This window comes from Salvelinus sp. IW2-2015, linkage group LG6.1 (assembly GCF_002910315.2).
Source record: "Salvelinus sp. IW2-2015 linkage group LG6.1, ASM291031v2, whole genome shotgun sequence".
NCBI classification, from domain to species: Eukaryota; Metazoa; Chordata; class Actinopteri; order Salmoniformes; family Salmonidae; genus Salvelinus; species Salvelinus sp. IW2-2015.
This window is the reverse complement of record NC_036845.1, coordinates 18,298,789-18,320,596: the sequence shown is the minus strand read 5'-3', so window position 1 is coordinate 18,320,596 and position 21,808 is coordinate 18,298,789. Positions and strand designations below refer to the sequence as shown.

At 40.5% G+C, this 21,808-nt stretch overlaps 1 protein-coding gene across 1 annotated transcript; it reads right to left on the bottom strand.

Moving 5' to 3' along the window:
- Nucleotides 1–832: 832 nt before the first annotated feature.
- LOC111965265 (galanin receptor type 1) lies at nt 833–10,774 on the bottom strand. Its single transcript, XM_023989345.2, has 3 exons — nt 9,744–10,774; nt 9,432–9,497; nt 833–3,780 (listed from the first exon to the last, which is right to left on the bottom strand). Exons 1-3 carry the CDS (start codon nt 10,476–10,478, stop codon nt 3,463–3,465), a joined length of 1,119 nt encoding a protein of 372 aa, XP_023845113.1. The 5' UTR covers nt 10,479–10,774; the 3' UTR covers nt 833–3,462.
- Nucleotides 10,775–21,808: the final 11,034 nt, after the last annotated feature.

The window sequence follows — 21,808 nt, the reverse complement described above, 5'->3', positions numbered from 1 at the left end:
TTATGCTGCGACAATACTGGTCAAATTAAGATCCTACATCTGTAGTGGACAGCATTATTTATTATTCTTATTGCTGAGCATGGTGACCCATGCATGATGACCCATGGTGACCCTTAAAAGTAAGAGGTAGTAAAATAGCTAGCCAAGAAGATTATGAGTAAGGATAAAGTGTATATTTGGATGTGAGCTAGTGGTGTTTATTGTCCTGAAGGGAGCATGCTACCAACAAAATAATTCACAAAAAGTTCACAAGAAAGATTGGTTCTGGAATCAACTTCATCTCCACATTCTTGGAGGGCTATGCTTCCGGGGTGAGATCGTTTTCATGTTTTATGTTTTATGTATGTTTTGTGCTCCAAGTGTGTTTACTAAGACTACTAAGTACTAGAGATGGCATTTTTCACGCTTTCTGATGTGAGACATTTATTCCTGCAGAACTGGGTGGCGCTGGATGATGTGGCTGATGATTGGCTGCTTTCTAGTGCAAAAAGATAAGCACATTCTGTATTCATGCCTTGCAAACCAATCTATTATGAGCGATGCCAGTGGTCCATTGCCTGGGCTAAACAGTCCAATTCAGCACATTAGCCAAATGCCACATTCAGGAAATTAATTCTTCTCTCATGGGCCAGCTGGTTGTTACCTATTACCTCAATGGAAATCAAGACTTGATTGAGGGAATAAAAGTGAACTACAGATGGTCAAATTCCAAAACATCTACCTTCATCACAATAGTGTATATTGTATGTTCACAGTAGACAATAGAGTAGAGTCTTTTCATGAGGAAACATATTGCTTGTCACAACATGATCAACAGTTTAATGTGATATGAACATGTATAAGCACTGCATTGGCAAATTATAAAAGTGTCGATTTTTTCCAGGATAATATGGCACAAAAAAAAGCATTTTACATTTTAGAAATTCAAATACGGATAGGTATTTTACAGAGTGACACGTGTCGAAAGTTTCTTCCATTCCAGGAAGTAAATATTTGATTCATTGTGTTCTGGAGCAGAAACTAATTGTGGGCGACTGAAAGAATCCTCAGGAGTCTTAATTCATCAAGAGAGTCTTCATTAATATTAAACACACTGATAATGAGTAATGAGGGATTAAAAGGAATAATTTAACATGATTATCACTTGGTAGTCTCTGGGTTGCATTAATCCGTAAATACAAAATGAAATAATTAGTAGTTCCAAATAATTAGCAGTTCCAATGATTCTATGGGCAGCTGAGTTTGAGTGTGATTGTAAATTTGCTGATGCTCTTATGTGGTGGTGAGTGAAAACGTGACAAGAGTCACGTTGCTTTGCAAGGTGGTTGGTTGGTTGGTTGGTTGTGGGGAATGTAAATTGCAGGATTTGCAATCTGTGAGTATCAGAAGTTTCCACTCCATGGATGTTCTTGTTTTCTTACCCTAACCCGAACACTTACCTTAACCACTTGCTACAGTAGCATACCTAACCTTACCCTGCCTACCACTTACCCTAACCACTTAATAGCATGCCTAAACCTAACCCATTCTAGATGTTCATTACTGATATTTGTTTTTGCTAAGTAAGAGTGTGCAACAGCGCCTCGCTATAGAGAAAGCCACACACCGTACAATGAACACAAAGTGAGTTTCCCATGGCAGTACTCAAATATATACAAATCCGTATGAGATAGTTTTGTCCTGTACCATGGATAGAAATAACCAAAGTGCTGTCTCTTCCATGTTTTTTACTGTATTCATTCTTGTTCTCTATCTACAACCACTGTGATTATTATTATTTGACCCTGCTGGTCATCTATGAACGTTTGAACATCTTGGCCATGTATTGTTATAACCTCCACCTGGCACAGCCAGAAGAGGACTGGCCAACCCTCAGAGCTTGCTTCCTCTCTAGGTTTCTTCCTAGGTTCCTGCCTTTCTAGGGAGTAGTTCCTAGCCACCGTGCTTCTACATCTGCATTGCTTGCTGTTTGGGGTTTTAGGCTGGGTTTCTGTATAGTACTTTGTGACATCGGCTGATGTAAAAAGGGCTTTATAAATACATTTGATTGATTGATTGATTGATAGAGTGGACAATCCCTGATTGGATTATGTTAACCATACAAAATATTTAAATATTTAAAGAGTATTAGCTAGCTTTCGACACATAAAATGAGAAGAAGTGACTTTTTCAAATCTCTCTCACATATACTAAACTATCAAACATGGATGTGGTATTAGCTGTGAAAAGGGGCAGGATATACTTTTGTGAGAATAATTGTGTTTTTTCTGTTTACTTCTGATTGTAAGTGGTTACCACAGACAAACAAAATCTTGGCAGCCTCTGATCTTTGAAGATTTTCCTTTAGTTTACTCTGTAATGATGAGGGGAAATGGAAGTCAAAGGGTAACGAGATCCCACACAATGCCTTTGAAGCAAGGTTGCTCAGTGATCCAGCACTAAGATAAAACCACATACTGTACCTGTACAAGTTCTAATGTACAAGCCAAAGTCATCACAAAACAATACGCCAGAAAACATGGACTTAAGCTTTCCATATCATACACCAATTCAATAAATAAGATAAAGTAGGCTTATATTGAGTACACATTATAGTTTTTAAATAGTTTATACAATAACGTTATTAAAAATCCCAACATGTGTTTATTTCCATTGAAAACTCTATTACAGATGGCAAGACAGGTTTAAATTATACGGACAACATTTCCCTTGTATACACATTGGCAACTCGCAACAAGAGAATTGGCCATTACATTCAAACAACAAAATGCTTTCTCTACAAAAAAATATTCAACTTTAAAGAGAAAATTACACTGTGTGCATTTTTTATATTCTGGGCAATATCTAATAGAGCAATAGCTAATATTTTTTAACAATTCAAAACTACTCCATGATAGGATACCATGTACAATATACAGCAGTAACCTCAGGCTTTAATGTGTAGAGTGAAGCTATATTATAGACGCTCATTTCAATAGCTACTTAAGACAGCAGAAATACAGCATCACAAAGGACCAACAATATGCACATAATAAGAAGGCAAATGACCAAACATTCACAGTTTTGATGTATGATAAGATGGTCAGTGAGATATCAAAGTCCACATTCTTTCCATTCCTGAGAGTCAGACTCAGCAATCTTCCTGTGATCACGGCAGAGAGAACGAGAGAGAAAGCAAGATAGAGGAGGAGAGGGAGAGAGAGGGAGCAAGAGAGAAAGAGAGCTGCTCACGTGATCGTATGTCCAGTATGGCACATCGTCTGGCGTGGCGTTATTCTGATGATGGAACAGCACTGATGTGGAACTATGTAGCTTGAGTGCATATCCAGTTTCCTTCATATTGTCTTCATGCAATCTCTGAATTAAAACATGGAATCTCATAGCATTCTATGTCTCAGAAGGCCCCCTTGAAAACAACCAATCAGCATGGCCGTAGTTGAGCTGGCACTCGGTGACCTCCAATCAGACGTTGGTGCAGTTGGTGGAGGGTGGTGTGTTGTCCACCTTGCTGCGGAACTCCTTGAGTTCGTTGAGAGGGGAGTTGGTAATCTGACACCTGAACACCTGCTTGTAGGCCTTTCTGAAGTTCTCCGAGAGGAAGGCATAGATGACAGGGTTGACGGAGGAGTTGCTATAGGCCAGGCAGTGGGCCGCCACCCGGAACAAGAAGGACCACTGGGTCAAGGGGAAGTTGCCGAACTCCACCCACAGGTGGACCACATGGTGGGGGAGCCATGACAGGCAGAACACCACCACCACTACAAGAACCGTCTGGGCAGTCTAGTGGGGAGAGAGAGGGGAGAGGGGGGGCACAGGGTAAGAGGTCTCCAAGTATGAAGGGTGGCATTTGTCCACTACAGTTTTATCTTTCATAAAAAGAAAAAAAATTCTGAATGCATCTTTTAATGTCAATACATTGTCTATTTGTTATAGCGGTGTGCGTCCACTAAGCATGTGACGTGTATAACCTTGTCTCTTTATGAATCTGGGATGTTCTCATGTCTTTTGCCAAAACTAGCATAGTTAAAGGTGGCACCTGTCAGCTTAAATGCCAATTTCATGCTTGCTGGCCTGCTCTGCCTTTCCCCTGCATTCCTGGCTTGCAGATTGATTTACCGTTGTGTTAAATAATTAGCACACAACATGGGAGATATATTAAAGAGCGGGAACATACTAAAAAGGCATTGGGGCTGGGCTGGAGATGTTTAAAAATGTGTCTGCTTGCTTTCCACTGCTATTTGGGTAAAAGGGAGGCTCGAGTGTCTGCCTGCCACAGCAGTCCCCAAGCCCCACTAACAGGGTAGCCCATGGAGCTTTTACAGGAAACTGGGAAATGATGCTGAGAAAAAAGGAGGGAGGGATGGCAGAGAGAAAGATATATGGTCAAAGACCGATAGGAACGCAGACAATAAAAAAACAGACCTGTAGTGTAAAGACAGACAGAACGACAGAAAGATCAGACATACAGACACAGAGGGGTAGATGTAACTAAGTAATGAATTGATGAACTGAGGTTTTCAGTAAGCTTGGTGGCATCATGAAAATGTACATAAGTCCAGCTCAAACACCTACCATTCAGCACTACAACCAGCCCAAAATCAACATCGACCACATTGTTTCAAAAGGCACAGCCACAGAAAAAAAATCTCCCTTTCACCTGTTCCCAAGATCTCCTTTGAAGACCAGCAGAACTGACTGTACACTGAACTCCCAATCATTCACAGCTGTCAAATTGGTATGTGTAGCGTTCAATTACTCATTCAACAGTCAAATCCCAAATTTTAAACGGAAATAACCTTGCACTGTTATTTATTTTTTATCATCATTAGTTAAGTCTAGGTGTTTGAGTCTATGTGGTGTTTCTCTTGAAGACCGAGCACAGCTAATTTGACGGTGACAACTTGTGAATCTGTAAATAGTTCTTGGGCCCATATATGGAAATATAAATATATAAATCACTCTCTTAAGCTGCTGTATATGGTATAGAAGAGGAATCTGAATCGGTATGTATAGTACAGCACACACACATGCCCACACACATACACACACAAACACACACACACACACACAGTCAGAGGGGCTAAAAATCCCCCCAAAAGATAAAATCAATGAAGTGAAACAGTGGAGGTAGAATATTGTGACTTCCCCTCTGCCATCCTCACATTGAAGGGCTTTAGCTCCTCATTTAGAGGTTTTTGGAAGAGCCAGTCCAGTATTGGCATCCATAACAATTCCTGTGTGCTGTTTAGATGCCTAAATGAATGAAATAACTGAGAGTAAAACTGTTAAATCTGCTAATTAACTGTGCCCTACGCAGGGAATTCATTAAAACATAGCGGCATGCCAATCCAAAACAAACCCATTACCTACTCCAGGGAACACATTTCTTTTTCTCAGAACAGCCTAAATATGTTTTTTTAAGACTGCAATCGCTAACAACCGTCTGTTGACATTTCATTTATTTGAGTATGTTTATTATGAAGTGTCAGAAAGTACTGGAATTCATATGACACGTCACATTTATAACCAAGTGCATGATACAAAAAAATCCAGGTTGATCTGGCCTCGTGTCACGATTCCCTTTATAATAATCCAAACACGTTGTCAAGATTATTTTTCAGGAGTGGATTGAAAGTACAACATTTACTCAATATGCTTGTCACAGGGGATTACAGGAGCTTTAGAGAGATCCCTATGAGCACAAGATGTTGAAAATACGTATTTATTTTGGCGTGCTCACTTGGATGCCACACGCGGCAGTCTAAAAACACCCTGTCCTCCTTCTGTGTGTACCTAGGGCTGATAAGTGGAGACGTTTTATAACAGTGGCTATAGTAGCATTGTTTTCCCAGCTGCTCCTCCCAGCTGCGCCGTTTCACAGCATTGGAGGAGTTACTGAACTGATGGCTGGAGTTCGAGGCCAGTGTACAAAGCATTATGAACACCTGCTCTTTCCATGACATAGACTGACCAGGTGAATCCAGTTGAAAGCTATGATCCCTTGTTAAATCCACATCAATCAGTGTAGATGAAGGGGAGGAGACAGGTTGAAGAAGGATGTTTAAGCCTTGAGACAATTGAGACGTGGATTGCGTACGTGTGCCATTCAGACCGTGAATAGGCAAGACAAATGATTTAAGTGCCTTTGAACAGGGTATGGTAGTAGGTGCCTAGCGCACCGGTTTGTGTCAAGAACTGCATCGCTGCTGGGTTTTTCACACTCAACAGTTACCAGTGTGTATCAAGAATGGTCCACCACCCAAAGGACATCCAGCCAACTTGACACAACTGTGGGAAGCATTGGAGTCTACATGGGCCAGCATCCCTGTGGAACGCTTTTGACACCTTGTAGAGTTCATGCCCCGACAAAATTGAGGCTGTTCTGAGGCCAAAGTGGGAGGTGGAACTCAATATTAGGAAGGTGTTCTTAATGTTTTGTACACACAGACACACAGACACACAAACACACAATTGATTATACCTTTAATTGAATACCTTGTCTCTTGATCTGCCTATGGACACAGCCTCAGTTTACTTTACTCATTTGACGCATTTAATTGTATCCACAGTGAAAGCTTTAACTGTAAATAAATTAGGCTGGTTGGGTGAGATGATTGACGACTCAAACATGCGCATCGATTTGAACCAGGCAGCAGTATCTCATCAGTTAGGTTTCCATCCAATTGGCGACATATTTTCATGAGTATATTCTAAAATCTGCATAAAAACAATATGTGCGTTTTCCCACCAGAGATGTATTTCCATTAAATTGGCTTCTTGCGGCTGTGCGTGATGACGTGGTGCACATAAAAATCACTTTTGTGATTTATGTATCAGATGTATCATGTATCAGATAAAAAAAAGAAAAAGATATAAGTTAAATGGGTTTCCATCACATTTTCAACTCTACTGATGGTTTTGTCACAAAATAAATTACGTTATTTGGCGAATGTGCCCCCTCTGGTATTGGCACGTGCGCCTTAGCCAACAGCTCGCAGATACAATGCGGGTATAGCCTACATGATGAGATTATTATGGACAAAATAGCGAGATTGTTTTTATTTGTCAAATAGCAGCCAAGCATCGATCATCATGTCACCAGAATAAGACCCTCGATATTTATTGGAAAGGAGCATCAAGTTCATCATAATTTATTTCATTTGTAGCCTAATAAAATGAATTATTTCCTGAGTCGTAGTGGGAGGACCACACAACATGTAATGGAGTCACGCGATTACGTGATATGATGGTTATTATTAAAAGCGTATCTCGCATAATTAATGTTACTGACACAAAAAGATCCCACCTTGTCTGAAGTATTTAGTTGTGTTGACATTTGGAAAGTTTACCGACAAATTAGCTGTTTCCATCAGGCCTGTTGTGTCATTTATCCGACATGTGCTTTACTCGCATGAAAAGGTTGGATGGAAACCTGATTATAGTGAAGCTATTCCTATAGACAAATATTTCAGTAATCAGAGTTTATACTTATTGAATGACATTGAAACTGTGTAAATGTGACAAAACGAGAATACATTTTTGTAAACACTTAGTTCAGACCATCATTAATATTTGATTGTTTAGTTATGTGTACGCCATATGGACCAGTATCTGGGCATATTGTAATGGCCAACACTAATGAGCCAATGTATTTAAAAAAATCTGAGGACACTACTGAACCGTTTATTTGGAGTATATTGGCTAGAACAAATATAGATCTCTGAGGCCCATATTTTGGTGTGTGATACAGGTCTGACAGACGGTCAGCGCCAGGCGAGCAGCAGCAGCGGGTTGGCTTAGACAGGCAAATGGCCATTAAGAAGAGTAATGGCTTTAAGTCCAGTTTGATTGCACTTTCCCACCCTGCTGCTTCACTCAAGTGTGGTAATTGACAGGCGCTTCAGGGACATTGTAGATGGAATGTACTGCCGATACCAAGTGCCTTATATTCAACTTACAATACTGACTAAGTTTATCGGTTATTTTTCTTCACTCGACTATTATGTTTGCCTAGAAAACTGGCAATGGAATGTTGGTTCTTCCATGGTATACGTTGCAGGTCTATGAAGGTGCATAATGCACCCCCAAAAAATCTGAGCTGGTACAAAGTATGTGAGGATGGCTGGGGGGGTGGTCCGGAGGGGAGCGGAGGTTGGAGATATTTGCCTTGTTCAAACACCTGAAACAGCTTTTTCCTACAATCTAGAGCCATAATCATTATGATTGATTCTATGTCAATAATATGTATATTTGGCTGCATATCTAAGCATACCTCTTGAGCTGTCTGGGGTTCTCCTTTTAAAGAAACTAAATATGCTTCTCTGCATCTCTGCTAAGATCTGGGTAAAAGATTGAAAGGTGTGAGTTTTGTTCAGTACATGTAGTTATTGCTTGCTTTTCTAAAGTCGACCGATCTTGCCAGAAAACATGTCAGCTAAGATAGACAAGATAGCTACTCTAACTTGATTGATAGCATGAAATGGCTTCTTGGTAGCTAGTTATGAGTTTGGGAGATAGGGAACTTATCTGTGCCCGCTAAAGCCAACTTCATAACATTTCTAGGTGGCTAGTGGTATTACAGAGAAACAACAACCAAAAATATATTATTCATTTATATATTTTTTTTTTAAACAGAACAAATCGGATATTGGGCATGACACCTCTGGCTCTATGCTTTTATACACAATGTCTCTGAAAATGGCACATTACTAAACATGGGCTTTCTCAAATTACATTGAGTTTGTGTAACGACTTGAACCAAATTGATCATCAACATCATTATAAACATCATCATAAAGTGCATTGAAAAGTAAGAGGGATTGGACATTGAACATTGCATGATATGTTTGCTATGATTATATCTTTGAAAACATCTTATCCAAACAGTGTTTTTAGACTCCTAGATCTCTAGACAAGATGTCTAGAAAAAGTATTAAAGTAAAAATGTTAAACAACAAAACAGGGTCACCGTCACTTGTTTGCCACATAGCTGAGCTGTGACGAGGCATAAGTCCTCTCAAAATCATAGAACACTCTTTAAATGCAAGGACTGACAGGCTAAGATGGTTCAACTCCTAGATATAGTTTAAACCATATTTTGAAGCTATACAATGTTTCTTTACATTCTTTGTGTTTGTAAACAAGTAATAAAACCTATTTTGGGTTATGATAAAAACCACAGTGGGTCATAGTGCTAAGCTCGTGAGACATGTATAAGTTATATTCTTCAAGAATCATTAAGTAAATATGAAGAATTGAAAAGACCAATGCACAGCTTCCTAAATCCCAGACTGCAGCTTTAAATCCTAGACTGCTGCTGGACAACTGGTGTGGGAGACTGCAACATACTACATTTGTGGGGCTGTCCGCCATACAACTAATGATCACCATCAACAGTCAATATGTAAAATGTGATGAATGGTTTTACATACCTTCTTTTTCGACGCCTCTGACTTTTTGGACATGTTTCTGAGTTTTTTGTGCAGGTGATTTAAAACCTGAAAATGCATAAAGAATTGTGTGATGACATACCAAACGATCCATTTAAGCCTATGCTATAACAAATATACAATAACATTATATTGACATAATTTATTTTCAAAGGCTATCTAATTGATGTCTTAGTTGTCCCCATTTTAGATTGCCCAAACTCATAAATTGACATATGTAAAGGCATTCATAACTCATTGCGAATACAATTCTCTATCAATACAATAATAAATCAATCAGGATTGCTTGCTTACCTTTGCGTAACAGAACGAAATCAGCAACAGGGGCAATACATAACCAAAAACAAACGTGCAAACAACATAGACTTTCTTTTGGTTTTGATCCGGCCACACTTCCCAGCAATAGGTGTGATTCTCGTCTCTCTGGTATATGTTGTGTATAACCGCGACTGGCGCTGCCATGGCCAAAGAGAGTATCCAAATGACCACCACTCCGATCAAAGCGTGCTTTGACACGCGGATGGAGGACGATTTTCTGGAGTGAACAATGGCAATGTAGCGGTCCACCGACATTGCGGACAAGGTGAAAATACTGACCAGCATAGAAACGGTGAAGAAATAATGAATGAACTTGCAGATGAAGGCACCCAGAACCCATGTCGGCATCATGTAAATAGTTGACTGAAAAGGGATGCAGAAAAGCAGGTAGGACAGGTCGGCGATGCTAAGGTTGAGGATGAATATGTTGGTGGTGCTCCGTGGTTTTCCGGGTTTACTATGGGCCAGCACCGTGATAACCATGGAGTTCCCCAACACTCCAAGCGTAAAGATGAGTCCGAAAACCAAAAGCGTAATGAAGTTGTCCATGCCAATCCCGAACAAAAGTTTCTGGTTTTCCTCCTCGACATCCGTTCTGTTGACATACCATGGTGCAAATTCGGTTAGGTTGTCCAAACCAGACGAGTTCATCACTTTTACTAGCTCTGAACTATTTTCAAATGTAAGTGAAGGGGGCACAAATGCCTTCATATGTCTTCCTGGGTCGTTTGACAGTAGCTGGCAGGCGTTTTTGCCAATTCAGATAATTAAAGCATAATTTGTTTCAAAGTCTCTTGAGTCTCTTGAATGCAGCCATCACACAATATTGTATCTCAATTCGTTGCAATGTTCCTCATTGTTTTTCGATACAATGTAAGTGAAGATACTTTTTATGAGACATTTTGTCAATATGTCTGAAGTTAGCGGTCCAGAGGGTACTGTTCTATATTTGATTGGTGCGTAATGCAGTTTCTCTCTCCACCTGATGCGTCCTCAGTCGCTGGATGGCTTCGCTCAAATCCCTCCTCGCCCTATTTCCCCCTACATATTATAGAAGGGGCTGGGCAGCGCGTCTCACGTCAGCTTTCAGTACCACGCCCAAGATGTACTAAAAAGCACTCCAAATTTTAATTTGGCCTGTCCACGTTCTCATGGCCATAATTATGCACAATGCGATGTATAAGACATCGAATGACATCATTCTCTTGTAGGCTAACATGTGGGGTGATTGCATTGTTAACAGCAGTCTAATATACACTGAGTGTACAAAATATTCGGAACACCGTCCTAATATTGAGTTGCACCCCCTTTTGAACATCCTACATTTGTCGGGGCATGGACTCTTCAAGGTGTCGAATGCATTTCACAGGGATGCTGGCCGATGTTGACTCCAAAGATTCCCACAGTTGGCTGCATGTCCCTTGGGTGGTGGACCATACTTGATACACACGGGAAAAATTTGAGCGTGAAAAACCCAGCAACGTTGCAGTTCTTGACACACTTAAACCGATGCGCCTGGCACCTACTACTATACCCCGTTCAAAGGCACTTAAATATTTTGTCTTGCCCATTCACCCTCTGAATAGCACACATACACAATCCATGTCTCAATCCATGGTTCAATGCAAATAGTCCCAGTGGCCATTTGATTAATTGTTCAGCATTAATTGTTCTCTTGATAATGTTGTGTACACTCAGTGTAGTTGGCATTCATAATTCCTGTGAAATGGGCTGTTGGCTTATGAAACAAGGTGCTGGATTTGTGGTTAGCCAATGAAGGATAGTGGGCCAGGCTTGACAAACCTTATCTCATCCCAAAGTATTATTTTTGAAAAACAACAAGCATTAGCTCCTCTCTGATAATGGTAAATGATTGTGCCTGGCTCTTGTTCTTGCAGTAGGCCTAGAGCTTGTATTTAGGGAGAGGCTACTTTATGAGATGGAGGCATTTACAGTAAAGGATGCACAATAGCCCATTAGTATATCCCCCAATGTTCTCCCCACTGGATGGCCAAATGTTGGTGCCATTCCTCCTCTGCTGAACAACATCAGGACAAAGAAGTGTGCTCTCAAGAACAAATCATTTCAGTTATCTCTGATATCCTTCAATATGCTTCCATTCGCCCATATCATTTACTAATTGATGTTACAGCCCTCTGGTTAATGTAATTTTTCAGTTGGGCACTTCCTTCATTCTCACATATGTGCAGGACTAAACAGCACAGATGAGATTTATGACTGGTGGATCATGCTTAAAACACACACACACACACACACACACACACACACATACATGCATGGACACATGCACGCACACACAAACACACACATGCAAACAAACACACTATATGAGGGACTTGTACAGTTCCTTGATAGCGTATGGGACTCTATAGTACACTGTGAGTTATGACCTATTGTCCAAGATTGTGGCTGTTAATTAAGATTAGACAGTGTGACACATAAATCCTGCTGTAGCCTATTGTTGGGGTGTCATATAGCTCTGGGGTATGATTTACCAGTATACCTGTAGATATCAAAGAACAACAATAGCCATGCTATAACTGGAATTGAGATGGAACTGACCGCCATCTCTTCTCAGGACATCCAGAAGGTTCCTTTTTCTATACCGGTGTTAATGCTACGGCGCTGGCCTAAGCTGGGCGATGAAGTAGAATGGACCCAGAAGTTCAGCGAGCGTTGCCCTAGAAGCTATGGCAACAGAGCCACGATGCAAGGTAGAGTGTATTTCCCTCATTGTCCTGGGTCAGGGTCGAGTGGCTTTTCTCAGTCCAGCTAGCGCCGAGCGATCAGTGCATACCCAAACACACATTCCCACACAGCACCCATATCATCCCAATCATGGCAGCTGTGTTTACCCACATCAGCAAAGAGTCATCAACAACAAAGGCAGAAAAGAAGTAAACCTGCCATTTGAGTCAGAACCACTCCATTGGCTTCAAGACCTTTTGCTTCACAGACAACAAAGGCATTGTGTCCGACATGGTTACACAAATAAAGGCACCTAGGCCACTTTATTGCTTTGTCCGATACTTCTGGACAAGGGAGAGTAGATTTATAAACTATAGCTTATTCTTCATTTAGCTGAATGTCATTGTTTACTGCACTCTTTCGTTCAATGGAGACAAGGAAAATGTACTTTAGACAGCCCTAGTATTTTCATAAGAAATGATCAATAACATGCAGGTTTTATTCACAGGGCTTAATGTGATTGAGATTCAAATGGAATGATGTAAACAGATTGACACCAAACAAATGACAGCAATCATAAAGATTATTTGCCAAGTAAATATATTATTTCTAAATGAGAGTAAACAGTGAGGTTTATATGGTTATTGGATTTTAGATCTGGTTTATGTGAGCCTTATGACTCCGGCTGATGATCATGGTTCAGAAAGAAACAGCGACATTGAGACAGGATGATGTACAGCATCAATAACACACGCACCAAAATGCCTATAAACACAATACATGTCAGAATATTCTTCAAAATACTTAAAACAGATTGATGAATAGAGCAACATCCATTTACAGTATCAACTTATCGGCATCAACCATTTCAGAATTGTTCATATTGCCAAACAAATAACTGAGATTATAGGCTGTAGAAAAATAGACTACGTGGTTAATATGGATTTTTACTTCCACTAGATGGGGTTATTCTATATTGAAGAGAAAGGGTTGTCTAAAGCAGCTGTGACTGTAATTTATTAGCTGATTAACTGAACTACTTAATTGAACGCTTAATACAGGCCACCTAAATAGGTGTGAAATAAAGGACGTGTTTTCATCAAGGCTAGTGCACCAAAATGTCAAATTCGTGCTGTCAGTTTAAGATGTGAGCTTTCTCTGTACTTACAGGAGCAAACATGCAATGAGAATAAAAGCAAACATTTACAATCAAATAAGTACGTAGAATGTATATGCAAATATTTGGTTTGGACAACCAACAGATACTGTTTCCTAGACTGTGAGCACTAAAAGCTGTATTGTGAACACCCCATGTTGCTGCAACGCAATACAAATAAGACTGTTCCCTTTGTGATTGGTCCGTCATTTTGTCAGATATCAGAGCTTTGTGTTGTGCCTCTATTTTATGCTATTTCATCCTTGGCTCACCTAGCTACAGATAGAATGCCCATTACAGGCTTTCTGAGCACTAGGTGGAAAACCCCCAGAATGGCCTGTCAATTTTCTTTCGGTGTTGTTGCAGTGGACATTGCCTGAGTGTTCTGAGGGAGACTCACTATCCAGAGCACCTTAATCACTGCTTCTGATGTGAAGGTGCCTCCGACTCCAATGATATGGCAATTACTTGCTTGTTGTTGTCCAGGAAAGGAAGCTAGCCGGCTAGCAGCATGCAGGAAACGTTTTGGGCATTATAGGCTACCAGTATACAGTGCTGGTATCAGCACATACTCCTAAGTGGCAGACATAGAGGAAACAGAGCAGCAGCTCACTTGTAAAGCTAAAATATTGAGGCTTTAGCCATATGCAAATGTGCAATAGTGAGAACAATGACAATAGCCAACTGAAGACATATCCATCTCAATCAGATTGTAGCATCGATAACACAATGACAATTAACAAATCAACGTGAAGCCCTAAAATGGACATTTCACTGTCTTAATGGTGGTGTCAGCCCCCCCAAACACACACACACTCTAGATGATTGCCTCCCAAAGGAGAAGCCAGGCCTTCTTGATAATGATCAGAGTTTTACGAGGACGCCATTTACTGATTTTCAACGTAGAGACATTTCATGTGGAAAGGGTGGAAAACAACAATAAAACTGAGTAACATGAGATGGAAAATCTCTATTTGCAATCTCTATATTTCCTGCTCCTAGGTTATCTGAATGGAAAACACATCATCTGTGTCCAAAAGTCTCCAATCAGCATAATTGCGTTGGTCATTATTGATGAGAGACAAACACGGATTCCTGTAATAACCATAAAGAGGTTGTTCAGGGTCGTATTCACTGGGCACCAAACGAAAGAAAACAGACTGACATCCGTTTCAAATTGTTCAATTTGAATCGCTCGTTTGTTTTGCAATGTTGTGCACTAATGAATACGACCCAAGATTATATTGATTGCTGTATTTGAATTTTATTTATTTATTATTTTACTAGGCAAGTCAGTTAAGAACAAATTCTTATTTTCAATGATGGCCTAGGAACAGTGGGTTAACTGCCTTGTTCAGGGGTAGAACGACTGATTTGTACCTTGTCAGCTCGGGGATTCGATCGTGCAACCTTTTGGTTACTAGTCCAATGCTCTAACCACTAGGCTACCACTAGTGGGTTAACTGCCTTGTTCAGGGGTAGAACGACAGATTTGTACCTTGTCAGCTCAGGGATTCGATCTTGCAACCTTTCAGTTACTAGTTCAATGCTCTAACCATTAGGCTATGCTGCCGCCCCGTATGGTCTATGGTCTATTGCAAATTAATCCTACAGTATGTGACATTTCCATACAATAGTTGGTCATTTCTTACATACAAAATAAAACCAGAGATCTGTGGACTGAGCCCTGGACCTGGAACGCAGAAAGAATATGAGTTATTACAACCCATTTCTACCATACCTTGCTTTTTTTTACCTAATATTTACTGTGTAATTTGATTCTATCTGACAATTATAGCTGGGCAGAAAAGCACAAACTTTCAAGGAAATTGAAAGTGAATGGCGAAATTGTTTTGTATTTGTCTCTGAACACCTGATCCTGTGGGTCTACTGCGTTATATGCTTTGATGCAGCCCCCAAACAGATATAAAATGGGGCAGAGTGGGAAAAGCAATTTGATCAAATATTTGCATGAGCAATTTCAATTCTGGGTTTGATTAGAATTCAAGTATAGTCTTTTGAGAAATTGGAAAAATAAAGTATTGTGAATTTGTTGTATAAGACCTTGATGTGACTTGATCATTTTACAATAAGGGTGCCTGGGTTGTCACAGGACGACATAACTTACAAATAATCAAAATGCACAGTGCAATATTCATTTGCGATCTTTCCCGCCAAAATATATATTTTTAAATATAGCAACAATTATTGTTAAAAGTCAAAGTGATATTTTCTAGTTGTCTTGTCGATTTAGCCCTCTATAGTTCAAGAGCTCTCCATAGCTGACAATGTTATTGGCCTTACTTTGTGCCCCCTCATTTTAAACAATGTAGAACATAAAACAGGTGTGTGCACTTATTGCCAACACCTACCTAATATGGCGTGGCTTTCTTGCTCTTTTTGTTTGTATGAAGTTGAGCAAGTTGTGGAAGTTTGACCATGGATACTACTAGTGACTGTGTCAAAACAGACAAAAAGGGCATGATTGCTTACCCTGGGATCCAATGATACAGCTTACCCTGGGATCCAATGATACTGCTTACCCTGGGATCCAATGATACTGCTTACCCTGGGATCCATGATACTGCTTACCCCCTGGGATCCAATGATACTGCTTACCCTGGGATCCAATGATACTGCTTACCTGGGATCCAATGATACTGCTTACCGTGGGATCCAATTGATACTGCTTACCCGTGGGATTCCAATGAATACTGCTTACCCTGGGATCCAATGATACTGCTTACCCTGGGATCCAATGATACTGCTTACCCTGGGATCCAATGATACTGCTTACCCTAGGATTGAATGATATTGCTTACCTTGGGATCCAATGATACTGTTGTTTTACAAGTGAAACAATGAGCACAGCGTTCAGTCTGGTTTAATAAGGTTGATGTCTGCGCCCGCGCAGAAATTCAATTAGCACAATGAAAATCCACATAAAAATCTGTAATTTTAAACTAGAGATATCTGTTCACACAATACCACATAACGACAAAGCAAAAACAGGTTTTTAGAAATTTTTGCAAATTTATTAAAAATAAAAAACTGAAATATCACATTTACATAAGTATTCAGACCCTTTACTCAGTACTTTGTTGAAGCACCTTTGGCAGCGATTACAGCCTCAAGTCTTCTTGAGTATGACACTACAAGCTTGGCACACCTGTATTTAGGGAGTTTCTCCCATTCTTTTCTGCAGATCCTCTCAAGCTCTGTCAGGTTGGATGTGCAGTGTTGCTGCACAGCTATTTTCAGGTCTCTCCAGAGATGTTTGATCGGGTTCAAGTCCAGGCTCTGGCTGGGCCACTCAAGGACATTCAGAGACTTGTCCCAAAGCCACTCCTGCATTGTCTTGGCTGTGTGCTTAAGGTCGTTGTCCTGTTGGAAGGTGAACCTCCGCCCCAGTCTGTTCCTGAGCGCTCTAGAGCAGGTTTTCATCAAGGATCTCTCTGTGCTTTGCTCCATTCATCTTTGCCTCGATCCTGACTAGTCTCCCAGTCCCTGCCGCTGAAAAACATCCCTACAGCATGATGTTGCCACCCATGCTTCACCGTAGGGATGGTGCCAAGTTTCCTCCAGACGTGACGCTTGGCATTCAAGCCAAAGAGTTCAATCTTGGTTTCATCAGACAGGAGAACCTTGTTTCTCATAGTCTGAGAGTCTTTAGGTGCCTTTTGGCAAACTCCAAGCGGCCTGTCATGTGCCTTTTACTGAGAAGTGGCTTCCGTCTGGCCACTACCATAAAGGCCTGATTGGTGGAGTGCTGCAGAGATGGTTGTCCTTCTGGAATGTTCTCTCATCTCCACAGAGGAACTCTAGAGCTCTGTCAGATGGACCATTGGTTTGTTGGTCACCTCCCTGACCAATGTCTCCCCTGATTGCTCAGATTGGTCGGGGAGCAGCTCTAGGAAGAGTCTTGGTGGTTCCAAATTTCTTCCATTTAAAAATGTTGGAGGCCACTGTGTTCTTGGGAACCTTTAATGCTGCAGACATGTTTTGGTACCCTTCCCCAGATCTGTGCCTCGACACATTTCTGTCTCGGAGCTCGGACAATTCCTTCGGCCTCATGGCTTGGTTTTTGCCCTGACATGCACTGTCAACTGTGGGACCTTATATAGACAAGTGTTTGCCTTTCCAAATCATGTCCAATCAATTGAATTTAACACAGGTGGACTCCAATCAAGTTGTAGAAACATCTCAAGGAAAATCAATGGAAACAGGATGCACCTGAGCTCAATTTCGAGTCTCATAGCAAACGGTCTGAATACTTCTGTAAATAAGGTATTTCTGTTTTTTATATGTAATACATTTGCAAAAAAATTATCTTTGTCATTATAGGGTATTGTATGTATATTGCTGAGGATTTTTTAAATGTAATACATTTTAGAATAAGGCTGTAACGTAACAAAATGTGGAAAAAGTTAAGGGGTCTGAATACTTTCCGAAGGCACTGTATATATCGGTTGTTTTGCTCTATGACGCCCACAGGCCTCACAAGACTCCTGGTAACAGTCTAAAAAAATGAATGGAAGTCTACAGTATGTATGTAATGCCCAAAGTGTGTGGTTAAATACATGTAAAAAAACAAATACGAACAAATGTATCCTGATCTTTCTTATATCTCTCAGATATAGGAGAGACACTTCAGAACAAACTTCCTTTTGATATGTTTTTGGGACTATCTATTGTTTTGTTGTTTACCTTTATTTAACTAGGCAAGTCAGTTAATAACAAATTCTTATTTACAATGACAGCCTACCCCAGCAAAACACTAACAAAGCTGGGCCGGCCAATTGTGCGCCGCCCTATGGGACTCCCAATCACGGCCGGTTGTGATACAGCCTGGAATCGAACCAGGGTCTGTAGTGACGCCTCTAGCACTGAGATGCAATGCCTTAGCCGGCTGTGCCACTCGGGAGCCACTCGTTGTTCCATGTAGTGAATCTGTTATTCAACGCGTTTGTATGGGCAGTGAGACCAAAAATAATTTTATCAAATTGTTTTATATATATTTTTTATACTGCAAGGGGTCATACAATTCTAAATCCAATAGCTAAATGATCCTTGGTATGACCTTCTTAAAACAATTCCATATAGCTTAGTAGAAACACCCACCCCACTTTTTAAACGTCATGGAACAATGGCTACTATTTTTCAGCCTGCGGTATGGTGTTTTGTAACATTGCCATTAGGGTAACAAAGTTACCGGTAATTTACCAACGTTACCAGAATCTTCAGTAACTTTCTTATTTAACAGAAAATCTATGGCAATCTATTGTAACTGTTAATTTATACTTGAATAACAAAACAAAAAAATATATTCAAATATAGTATTAATTTATTCTGTGTCCATATTGTCCATGGGTTTCTAGTAGATAGGCCATATGGTTAAAGAGAAAATAGCCTAATTAATGAAGAAAGACTCATTTTCAATCAACTCTTACAACTCTCTACTGCCACCAGTTTGACGCCAAGACATTGACAACAAATACATATTGTTGACATAGGCAATTTCCATGTAAAAGGACCCATGAGCACCAACATGTGAAGTTCATAGGAGCATGTGAAATTGGGTGTCAAATGAAAGTGAAGAGTCTATATTATTGAGAAATTAAGTCATGTAAAGTACCAATCAAAAGTTTGGACACGCCTACTCATTCAAGAGTTTTTCTTTATTTTACTATTTTTTACATTGTAGAATAGTAGTGAAGACATCAAACCTATGAAATAACACATATGGAATTATGTAGTAACCAAAAAAGTGTAAAACAAATCAAAATATAATTTATATTTGAGATTATTCAAAGTAGCCACCCTTTGCCTTGATGACAGTTTTGCACACTTTTGGCATTCTCTCAACCAGCTTCACCTGGAATGCTTTTCCAACAGTCTTGAAGGAGTTCCCACAAATGCTGAGCAAATGTTAGCTGCTTTTCCTTCACTCTGCGGTCCAACTCATCCCAAACCATTTCAATTTGGTTGAGATCGGGTGATTGTGGAGGCCAGGTCATCTGATGCAGCACTCCATCACTCTCCTTCTTAAATAGCCCTTACACAGCCTAAAGGTGTCATTGTCCTGTTGAAAAACAAATGATAGTCCCGCTAAGCGCACACCAGATGGGATGGCGTATCGCTGCAGTATGCTGTGGTAGCCATGCTGGTTAAGTGTGCCTTAAATTCTAAATAAATCACCAACAGTGTCACCAGCAAAGCACCACCACACCTCCATGCTTCACGGTAGGAACTACACATGCAGAGATCATCCGTTCCCCTACTCTGCGTCTCACAAAGACACGGCGGTTGGAACCCAAAATATCACATTTGGACTCATCAGATCAAAGGACAGATTCCCACTGGTCTAATGTCAATTGCTCGTGTTTCTTGGCCCAATCAAGTCTCTTCTTATTATTGGTGTCCTTTAGTAGTGGTTTATTTGCAGCAATTTGACCATGAAGGCCTGATTCACAGTCTCCTCTGAAAAGTTAATGTTGAGATGTGTCTGTTAGTTGATCTCTGTGAAGCATTTACTTGGGCTGCAATTTCTGAGGCTGATAACTCTAAAGAACTTATCTTCTGCAGCACAGGTAACTCCCGGTCTTCCTTTCCTGTGGCGGTCCTCATGAGAGCCAGTTTCATCATAGTGCTTGATGATTTTTGCCCATGCACTTGAAGAAACTTTCAAAGTTCTTGACATTTTCCGGATTGACTGACCTTCACATCTTAAAGTAATGATGGACTGTCAGTTCTCTTTACTTATTTGAAGCTGTTCTTGTCATAATATGGACTTGGTATTTTTCCAAATAGGGCTATATTTGGTATACCACCCCTACCTTGTCACAACACAACTGATTGGCTCAAACGCAATAAGAAGGAAAGAAGTTCAAGTGTGTTGGTTGTCTGTAGTTTATGCCTGCCCATACCATAACCCCACTGCCACCATGGGAAAGTCAGTTCACAACGTGGACATCAGCAAACCGCTCGCCCACACAACGTCATACACGTGGTCTGTGGTTGTGAGGCAGGTTGAACGTACTGCCAAATTCTCTAAAACGACGTTGGAGGTGGCTTATGGCAGAGAAATGTACATCCAATTCTCTGGCAACAGCTCTGGCGGACATTCCTGCACTCAGCATGCCAATTGCATGCCCTCCTCAGAACTTGAGACATCTGTGGCATTGTGTTGTGTGATAAAACTGCACATTTTAGAGTGGTCTTTTACTGTCCCCATCACAAGGTGCACCTGTGTAAGGATCATGCTGTTTAATCAGCTTCTTGATATGCCACACCTGTCAGGTGGAATATCTTGGCAAAGGAAACATTTTCACTAACATGGATGTAAACAAATGTGTGCACAAAATTTGAGAGAAAAAAGCTTTTAGTGCCTATTGAACATTTCTGGGGTCTTTTATTTCAGCTCATGAAACATGGGAGGAACACTTTACATGTTGCATTATTTTTGTTCAGTGTACATAATATTGTAGCAAACTTTAGGGCAGGGAAGTGAACCTGAGTTGCTAGCATTACAGGCAAACACCCTACTGATCCGTCAATATAGTTGTAATGGTTTCTAACAAATTATTACTTGCCTCAGATAGCAGGATTGCTAAACTCCTCCAAACAGGAAGGCACGGTCCCCTCACACGTAATGGCCTCACGGCCGTCATCCTGCTTCTGACACCAGTGTAGCGAACGGCGGGGCAGGGAAGCGAACACAGGTGGTTGGTGTAAAAGGCAAACAGCCTACACATCGTACCAATAGGATTAACTCACTTGTAGAGAATTGTAACGTGGCTCAAATAGCGAGGATCAGCACAATATTTTAATTCCTGTGCAATGAATAATGTGTAATTAGTGGCCCTAACTGATTTGAATAAGAAACATAATTCACCATGTCCAATTCCATTTAATTCAAAGCTTGTGTAGGAACCTTATCCTATCTGCAGTAATTACATGCTTGGCCTTCTAAAGCAATAGAATACATTGCCGCAGCGTATGTGTTGCCCGATATACCTTGTCTTACAACAAAATATATTTTATTCACAAACTCAAAAGGGCAGCAACCACTCTATCACAAACTTCGAACGAACGTGTCTGGTGACAGAGATGTTACAATAACGAGTGCGTGCGTGTACGGGCATGCTCGGGTCTTTTGCCCACATTTCTTTGCGTT